The sequence below is a fragment of the Loxodonta africana genome, chromosome 11 (assembly GCF_030014295.1).
Source record: "Loxodonta africana isolate mLoxAfr1 chromosome 11, mLoxAfr1.hap2, whole genome shotgun sequence".
Classification (NCBI taxonomy): domain Eukaryota; kingdom Metazoa; phylum Chordata; class Mammalia; order Proboscidea; family Elephantidae; genus Loxodonta; species Loxodonta africana.
The window spans coordinates 101,837,584-101,847,791 of record NC_087352.1 but is presented as its reverse complement, the minus strand read 5'-3'; the positions used below and the strand labels follow the sequence as shown (position 1 = coordinate 101,847,791).

The 10,208-nt window shown below is 35.1% G+C and overlaps 1 protein-coding gene across 9 annotated transcripts in view; it reads right to left on the bottom strand.

Annotated features, from left to right (window-relative positions):
- Nucleotides 1–536: 536 nt before the first annotated feature.
- Nucleotides 537–10,208, bottom strand: part of ANKRD12 (ankyrin repeat domain 12) — a 167,795-nt gene continuing 158,123 nt past the window's right edge. For 2 of the 9 annotated variants that reach the window (XM_064294722.1, XM_064294721.1), the window contains exons 5-7: nucleotides 8,032–8,175; nucleotides 6,035–6,130; nucleotides 537–5,417 (exon numbers count right to left, since the gene is read on the bottom strand). In XM_064294722.1, the coding sequence (XP_064150792.1) occupies nucleotides 5,232–5,417; nucleotides 6,035–6,130; nucleotides 8,032–8,175 (426 nt within the window). In that variant the 3' untranslated portion in view covers nucleotides 537–5,231. The remainder of the gene's footprint in view (nucleotides 5,418–6,034; nucleotides 6,131–8,031; nucleotides 8,176–10,208) is intronic. The other 7 variants (XM_064294715.1, XM_064294714.1, XM_064294720.1 and 4 more) reach the window with 6 other exon arrangements.

The following is a 10,208-nucleotide window of genomic DNA, read 5'->3' as shown; positions in this document are numbered from 1 at the left end:
CTTCTAACATGGTAAATATAAATAGATATAATAACACACATAAACAGCAGCTTTCAAAGAATTTTTTTCTTTAACTGTGGTGAAAATATACACACTGAAACATTCACCCGTTCAACCATTTCTACTTGTAAAATTCAGTGACATTGTTACCTCCTTTATGCTGTGCAACCATTATTACTCTCAAAGTACTTTTAAGAGCGCAAAGAAGTTCTGTGACCAAAAAGCTTGAGAGCTTAAACGAGGAAAATGCTGTGTAAATCCTCAAGGGAAAGAGCTCCTGGCATACCTTATATCCTCATAACTGCTCGCTGGTCGAATTCACGGATAGTGACAATTAGCAAAGGAGCCCAAAACTAGGCCCACGGGACATCGTTCTGATCATTCATCTGCTTCCTGTAAGACCCTAGGCATGTTCACGATCATCCACACCCTGCTTAAAAAACAGGGCGGGCGGGCGGGCAGGCAAGCAGGCAAGGGTAGTTCCACAGCCTAGCCAGAAGAATGAAAAGGGTGTCAAGAAAAGGACATCGTGCTTGATAGAGGGTCAGCAAAAAAAGAGGAAGACTCGCAATGAGATGGACTGACACAGTGGCTGCAACAGTGGGGCTTAAGCATAGCAATGATTGTGAGGATGGCGCGGGACCAGGCAATTTTTGTTCTGTTGTACACAGGGTCGTTATGAGTCAGACCTGACTGTACTGCACCTAACAACGACCCTGTAAAGTGTTCTAAAAATTTCTTATATTCAAACATGGATGTATAAAACAACACGCATGAATTTCAAAATCTTACGTTGAGATAAAGAAGGCAGGCATGGAAGAGCATATAGTGTGATTCCATTTATGTGAAGTTCAAGAACAGGTACGACTAACATGGTGATGGCAGTCAGCACAGTGGTAGCATTTGGGGTAGGGAGAGTACTGACTTGAAAGGGGACAAGGGAACTTTCTTGGGAGATTGGACATGTTTTATAGTATCTTAATCTGGGTGATGGTAATTTGAGTGTATACATTTATTAAGACTCATCAGACTGTTAACATCTGGGTATTTTTATTGGATATAAATTACCCTTTTATCTGTACACATACGCTACATATGCCTCACTGTACGGCTGGCACACAGTTTGCTCTTGACTATTAACTTAAGCTTGGTGGTGAGAACCCACCCAGCGCTGCCCAAGAAGAAATGCCAGGAACGCTCTACAAAGCAGTTCTACTCTGTAAGGCCTGGGGTCGCCATGACTCAGAACAGCTCCACCGCAACAGTTCTTTTTAAAAAGTTGGGGAAAAAGATGGCTAACTAAAAGCTTTTCATCTAGAACCATTCAGATATTTGAATACAGCATCCCATTTACAAAATCACGAAGAGTGGAATGAACATGCTCTCTTTAGATTCCGTGTACCTACCCCAATAAAACCGACCCCTTCTGCAGAGACTGTGCTTCTCTGTGTACCTACACCAGGAAGACCAATCCTCCTGCACAGACTGTGTTTCTCTTCAGGCAAATACTTTTATGTGCTATTTTCTCCCTTACGGAGATATTGCACATGTATAAAAATTGTATTGTTTATACATATTGTATTTAACATTTCATCACTGGAAAAATCTAGCCAGTATTTCTTAGTTGTACTTTTTGTTGTTTATATTCAAATACTTATAATTCTAGTTGTTCTTTAGCCATTTTGATGAATGGAATTATTTAAACTTATTTGCTTCAGTTTCTTCTCTGAATCCTGGTTTTACAGACAACAAATATTTCCAGTAACATCTTCTGTAGAGGCTTAAAACTCCCAATTCTATGTACAAAGAAACTATAGCCTGAAGAAGTCACCAAGAAAATGGTGAATTACAAGATGTTTTAACCAGCTAAATTTCAGAGTTAAGCTTTTCCAAAGATTAGTATCTCTTGCAACAATCTTTTTAAGTTTGAAAATGATTTTTTAAATGGTGAAAATGCTTTACTTAAATATAAAAAGAGAAGACTGTCTCATCAGTTTTAAATAGTCACCTATTTATAAATATTTGGGTTTTCATGTGTCAGATACAGAATAAAAAATATTGCTAAATTTTTAGATCGCTAAGAAAAATACATATTTAGCTCTGCACTCAATTTCTAGAATAATAGTACTTAAGTCACATTAAAATGTGCTTCTTGGGGTCTTTGCTTGAGGTTTTGAGAGTTATGAAGTTCGTAGGTATGTCTAATACTGTGCAAACCTGCGAGAGCCACAACTCGATGGGAGTGCCTTTTTGCGGGTCTCACAAGTTTTCTGCCTTTTACAGGGAGCTCTCATCACTTTTCTATCGTTTGTTTTAGTGGAAAATATTTGAGTTTTCCTTCTCTGACAGGTTTCCACCTTACACAGGTTCCAGCTTTTGCAGGTTTTACCGTACATAAATTTCACCTGTGAGACCTCTCACTACTGAATAGATTTGAGCTTGAAGGCTAATTCTTCAGAGGCTATTTGTTTTCTCTGAACAAATACTTCCGCAATTTTGCCAGGTGCCCAACTAAATACTGGTGTTTGGCTTATAGTTTTATGGGAGTGGAAAATTTAATTAAAAAAATTAGCACACATTTCAATCATTTTTTCTATAAAAATATAACTCTTTATTAAATAACATGCACAAATATCAACTAGTCATTTATTAAACAGATATGATTTAGAACAAGATGTAAAGAAATACAAATCCTTAAGTACAATTTAGTATCTTGTTCATGGTATTTGAATAATTAAAAAAAATCACTGATTAAACTAACCATTCCTTATTTTTCTTTCAGAATCCAAAACCCATTTAGGCATAGCCTCCATTTCAAAATTTTTCTAGGATTTCAAGGCTTCAGAGTATCTTTAATACCAAAAGCCCTTAACTACTTACTTGATTATACGTTCCCATTGTAGAAGGCAAAATCATGGCAGAGAGGCTCTAGCTCTTTGAGGTACAATTGAAGAGGCTGAGAATTGTGGTTAACAAGCTGGGATGACTAAAATATGCCAGATTCCTTCTTGCTTGCTTTTCTCTTCTGTGGCTTATTCTGTTTGGTCAGTGATTTTTTTTTTTCCCTCCCTTCTTCTCTGGTTGGACCATCAGAACAAAATGCTCTATAAACCTACCCCTCTGGTATTTTCTATAACTTCAATGCATCATAAGTTGAGTTTTTCCATTTTTATCATTTGCCCCAGTAGCCTATCAAATTTCCTTTTTAGGCAAAAAAAAAAAAAAAAAAAAAAAAAATTTTTTTGCATTACGTTTTTCATATTAAAAGTATTGCTTTTATAAATTAACCTTCAATGTTCCCAGTCTTAATAAACTTGACTTCAACAAAAACAGTGCTTCAATATCTACCCTGCCTCTGGCCCCATTTATCCAATAAAAAAGGCCAAAATCTCCCACCTAAATTTCTAAAGAGAACTACATCCAACCTTTATAATAAAGTCCTTGCACTGTGTAATTTTTACATGTGCTGCTATATTGCGCATGCCAAGTACAATATGAATTCAAATATAAACTGACATGAAAATTCAAAAATTCCTAAGCTTAATATGTACCTTTGCACTCAAAAACTTCAATTCTTACACTCTATCCTATTAGCTGGAATTTCCAACTTGCAAGCTGAGTTTAAATCCCTTCATTTCTCATATATTGTTTTCACTTTTCTCTAACAGAATAAAAAACATTCAGTATTATTTTATAGTTCAAGAAAGTATTGTGGAAAATTATGTAAATTTTATCTCAAATACTTATGGATTAATTTTACACTAACCTAATTTTTCTTTCAAAAATGTTTAACAAGTTCAGCAGCAGGTTTCAGGTCTGAAATGTTCCTGGATAGTTGATCTACACATCATGTTATAGGAGACACTGGATTTTTCCTAAGTATATTGCTAATTATTTTATTATAAAACAGCATACCAAATCTTAAATTATAAAATTCTGCAAATTATATGTTTTGCATCTTGATACAAAGAAAAAATACAACATATTAATTACTATTTTGTAAACACTGCCGAGATCGATTGGAATATACCTGTGTCTTACTTATTTTAACTTTCAAGTATATCTTTCTTGATATGAGCACTCAGTTTTCATTTTAAAAGTGCAAAGGTTATTAAGCTTAAAAGATTAAATTTAAGCAATGTAAAAAAGTTTTACAATGATTTAACATGACCAATAAAATTTATTAAACATATTTACATATATTCACAGGTACTTTTATACTTGAGTATTAAAATAGACATTTACAATTTCAGAATTTTCATTCAAAGGCATTTTTGGGGGGAGAAATAGGCTCTACTGTGAGATGAAAAAAGAGCTAAGTTTTTTTTTGTCTGACTACTTCTAAACAGTATGTTTAACCTAGTAAGTCATAGGCACTATCACAGGAGACTAATAGGAAACACGTGACACTGTTTTAGGCATCAGTTGTGGAAGTTAAATTATAGGAAGCATGCAATACAATTAAGTCGCAGTCTTTACAGTTCTGGTTATGAAAACAAGCCAACTCAAACACGTGCATGCCTTATCTGAAGTTCTGCTACCGGAACACACGATTCCTGCACACCATACAGACTACAACTTTGGTCCAATAAACGTTAGACAGAACAGTTTTACAATTATTTCTTTGTACATGTTTTTACTACCAATCCCTGTGTATACATTTTGACCATTAATTACAAGATTTACATCTGCACGGTATGTATAAAATAAGTTATTAAAAAGGGCAATATTAAAACTTTCAAAAAGAACACTGTACAATTAATTTACATATAAACTGAAGAAATTTTGTGCCAAAATTTTCTTCCATATTAGAAACTATTTGGTAGGAACTGAACCTTTTAGTTTACTGATATATCTTTAATAAAACCTGAAAGAGATGTGAATACTAGTGGTTACCTCGTTAGACTGCTAACAACTGCCAGCGCTGTCAGCGGATTCCCAACTGTTGAAGTATCTACCACAGCCAGCCAACATGCCCCAATGCAACGGTTACCTTCCACCAATATAAATAATGGTTCTCTGTTAGAAACTGTGTTCAGATCTAAGATCCAAAATAATCCTCTTCATTTTTTTAAATAAAATGACAGTGTTTACTACACAACCCACTTAAATCGAACTTTACTAACAACTGTAAAGGCATAATATCAGTATTTTTGTAAAAAGGCAGTATTCCACAGTACGATGTCTGAGCCTCATCCATTTAAGAAGGTGTCACCGGGAAGTAATGGCTGTTATATAGGAGTCAACTCAAAGTCATCGTTAACGTCAACCAGGGGAACATAAAACTCCTGGATTTCATAAATGGTGATGGATTTGTAGGTGGCAGGGTCAAGTTCCTGGAGTTTGAGCTGCCATTCTAGTCTCTGGACGGCATTTAAGGCTGCAGCTTCATGTTGTTGCCTCATTAAAAGACAGGTCTATTTAAAAGAAGAGAAAAGTTGATTGATTATTCTGTTAAATTTGCTTTAAAAATCAATATTAGTTTCTTTACAGACAAAGACGGGCATTAGAAGTATAAACAGTTTCTAAATTACATGCCCATCTCCTGTCTGATCTGTCCATACCCGTATGCCAACTATTTCTGGGTCTGCAACTTCACAGTCATCTTACAATTATAGTTTGAAATGTTCTTCTAAACGATAAGATTTTGAAATATCAAAAGAATCGTGAAAGTCTAAGGAAAATGATTTTGAAATGAACCAAAATTTCAATTTTCTTTTATAGATTTGCAAAATACATTCCTCTCTTATCATTCTCTCATTGTTTCACATTTAGAACTATAATCAGACATGTGAACTGGATAATAAGCACGTAAATCCAAATTATAAAGTGTTTTTTCTGTATTTTAATCTTTTGAACTCTTAAAAATGGACTTGTGGTCTTTATTTCCCTTTATCTTTCCAATTGTGGCCCAGCATGAGGATTTATTAACTAACCAATGTTTCCTTTCCTAATTATTCTAATATAGCTGCAGTTTCTGTTTATTTACGAAAGGGGAAGCATTCATTTAAATTGAACTAAAAAATATACCTACCTTTAATTTGTCAAATTTATCATCCACATCTTGTAACCAAGACATGAATTGTCTTGCATTAAAACGATCCCTCACAGAAGTTTTACTGTCATCAGACTGAAAGAGAAATTAGAAGTAGCTGAATGTTATAAAATACCATTAACCCACTTTAAAATCTATATGTCATCATATCATCTTTTTATGGTATATGTCATTTTTTAGGAATGATGGAAATATAATTTAAAAATAATAAAATATAAATTGAATATTACAGAAATTTCATAAAGCCTCTATTTCCATACTGAGTTGAAAGATTAGTTATTAGAACTCTCAGCATGCTGGGTTTAGTTATTAATTAAATATAACCTACTGCTCTGTGAGGAGCCCTGGTGGCGCAGTGGTTAAGTGCTCAGCTGCTAACCAAAAGGTTGGCAGTTTGGAATCCACCAGCCGCTCCTTGGAAACCCTACAGGAAGTTCTACTCTGTCCTGCAGGTTCGCTATGGGTCGGAATCAACGGCAATGGGCTTAAGGGTTCTGTGAGCCAATGGTGTTTCTCAAAGAGGAGTATCGGTATCATATGAAGTATTGTGCCTGTGGCATTCTTATTAATTAATGTAAAGTCGATTTGACTTAATTTTAATGTAAAAGTTTACCATATGTAGGGGGAAGTGTTGAGATGGAGCCCCTGACATTTTTTTTCCAGGACCAATTTTGTCAAGTGCTCATAAAGAAGTTCCATGTTGACTCTTAAGAATACTCGTTTCGGAATTAATATAGACTACACTCAAACTTTTTGTCCTTTCAATGAGTTTTGGGAAGAAGAAAAAGTAAACAGGTGTGTTTACTTGTGTACTCAACCATTCTGAACTAGAAATCTTCAAGAGGCTTTTCCTTGTACCTTAATTATAAACCTCTGTCCATATTTTTCTAATATTGATTTCATTACTCTATAATTGCACAAAACTTTAAAAGACCTCAAGATACTGCACGGTCTATTCCAGTCTTTTACCAACATGGTTAAACTGTAAATTTCAGTTATTAAAATCATCCATTCTTTCCTTTAAAATTGTTAAAGCTGAAAATTCTGGAAACTCCCTCAGTGGCCTTCTCAGAGTTTATTTCCTTAGAGTCAAACAGTTCTTTCTTAGGATCTAGTTACTCATTTTAATAGATTCTTCAGATATCTCTGAATACTTTCAAATGAATAAAACATTTGGTGGCTTAAAAAAGTTTGAAAATTGCTGATCTAGTTCAACCTCTTCCTCTTACAGATAAAACAAAAGCCAGAGAAGACAAAGTGCTGACTCTGTGATATACTCCAAACCCTTTCTATTACTTGTGTGTCTGCTTGAAAAAACTGTATTTCCTACCTAGTCTTTTTTGTGATAATGCTCTAATGCCTGCGTTTATGCTTTTTGTTTTAATAATTATAGTTTTTCTCTTATGATCCATGAATTTCATTCTCGTTTATGAAGCACACAATATTTCTGATAACTGGTATGACTCCTTTTAGAATTCTTGTGATTTATATGTGTCAGTAAACTTTATTAAAGACACAGATACGGTTTTTCACAATTACATTAATTTATCCCACCAATATCCAAGATCAAAACAGGAGCCAGACTCTATTCTACCAATGTCACAACCCAGAGGTTCAACCTGCTTGTAATGTTTCCTCAATGTACAGTAGAGGCAAACTACTGAACTAAATGTATAAAAATCCACATAAACTATAAGTTATATGTAAGATATACGTAAGTTATATTTAAGAGCACTATCCTAAACACATATCTGTTTTTGTGATTGTTTGATTTTTATAATATAAATCTAGTGTTTAGAAGACTTTAGAAAATAGAAGATCCACTGATCCATAAACAGCACTGTGGTCTGAAAAAGTATTGCTTCCTCCTTCGAGCTTTGAGAATTGTTGAATTCAAGTTTCTTCCATGGAAATGGATGACAAAAGTAACCTAGTTATATTTCAGAGTATTCTAAATGTACCAATGAAAACTTTACCTGAGAGTCCAGCGGAACATTGTATACTTCTGCATCCAGCAAAACAGTACAAGCACTAAATGGCAGTGTTTGATTTGCCAGTGTTCTCGCGGCTCTGTAATGAACTCGGAGAACTTCCTGTTCATTGGATACAATCAGTTTTTCCTAGTCGAACAAAGAATTAAAAAAGCCTATATATATATATATATACACATATACACACACACAAATTCTTCAGTAATTCATTTTTCAAACTTAAGACACACACACACACACACAAATATGTTAAAGAACTTAGATATCAAGAGTAGCGTTTCTTCTCAGTAGGTTTGAGAAATGTGAGAACTCCTAGTGTTCTAAAAGTATAAGTACCTTTTCTTTTTTCAAAATTGGCAGTCTCTTTTCTATAAAGTGCACAACGGTGGTTTTTAGTACATTCGCCATGTTGTTCTATCATTACACTACTAACTCCAGAACATTCCAGACATTCATTCCCCATTTTCCTCTCCTCCTACCCTACCCCCTGGCAAATGCTAACCCACTTTTTGTCTCTATGGGTTTACCTATTCTAAACATTTAATATAAATTATCTGGTCTTTTGTGACTGGCCTCTTTCACTTGGTATAATGCTTTCAACGTTCATTCATGTCACAGCATGTATCAATACACCATTTCTTTTTATGGCTGAATAATATTCCAACCTATAGATATGCCACATTTTGTTTTTCCATTCCTCAGTTGATAGACACTTGGGGCTTGTTTCCACTTTTTGGCTATTGTGAATAATGCTGCTATGGACATTCATGCTCAAGTACTTTGTGTGAACATACTTTCAATTCTCTTGGATAAGTAACTAGGAGTGGACTTGCTGGGTCGTCTGGTAACTTTATGTTTAACCTTTTGAGAAACCACCAAACTGTTTTCCAAAGCTGCTGCACCACTTTACATTTCCACCCGTAGTGTAGAGGAGTTCCAGTTTCTCCATAACCTCATCAACACTCATTATTCATCTTTTTGATTACAGCCTCCTAGTACGTGTGAACTGGCAGCTCACTGTGGTGGCAGTTTTTCTTTCATAATGAATATTTTCACAGAAATAAATACATTGTACTCTGATGCTAATTACTCATAAATCACTGACAATTACACTAAAATCCCACCTTAATGTATCAAGTGGAGTCTAAAACTTTCAATTATGTAGAACACAAGGTTAATGAACGATCTAGACAAGCTTCTGCATTCAGCAGACTGGAAATTCCTGGGGTCCAACTGCAGATCCTAAGCCATCCTGATCCTGGCTACAGACTTGTGTCATGTGGTGGTCACTGTCCTCTTTGACTTAAACATCAGTGGGGTCAACTCTGGGACTTGTAGCTGGCTACAACTTTAAGGACAGAGGGAGTTACTCCAGGATTCCCCCAGTTACATGACATTTTGTCGGCCCTGTCTGGGTGGCGGAGCTGGAAGAGTACTAAACCTGTGCCTGGTCTTCTCCTCACCAGGTTCCTTATTCTCCCCTTAACTGGTGAGAACTTTAGCCTTCTCCTGTTAGGGAACGCAAGCCATATTATATTCAAATATGCATTATTTTAATGCATATTTTATGCAGTAATATATTTGCATTAAAATATGCATATTTTAGTGCAAATATGCATTAGCTTTATGATATCTATAATTTAATGTAAAAGGCAAAGAAACATGGTCCTGCTTAATTTCTTATTAATCCTTACAGGACAAATTATACTCAAAAGAAAAGAACCCTAACACTTATGGCTTATTAATTTAAGTACAAGTTTAAATTCAGTCTTGACGATATCTAAAGACTTGATCAGATAATAAAGACAGCTAGAAGAAAAGTCTTCCTAGAAGTTGGTTGTAGTCCTGTAGGGATTGAGAGCAATAATCTAAAATTCCTCAAAAGCAAACACCATGTAAACAGAAAAAATACATTTTAAAGTCAGACCCCTCTCTCTGAAAATAATCAACAGAGACACATGCTTAACTGATAGCTCAGCTATTCCATTTTAGACCAGCGTTCTACCACTGTGTCTTTGAACTCCTAGAGCAGAGCCTTTCAAATGTTGAGAATAGGTTGTGTGTGTGCCAAAGTATTGCTTCCTCTTAGCTCTTGGGGTGTGACAGTGGACATGGGGCAGCTCTGAGTAGTGGGCCAGGGGCTCTGGCTATAAGCTCTGTTC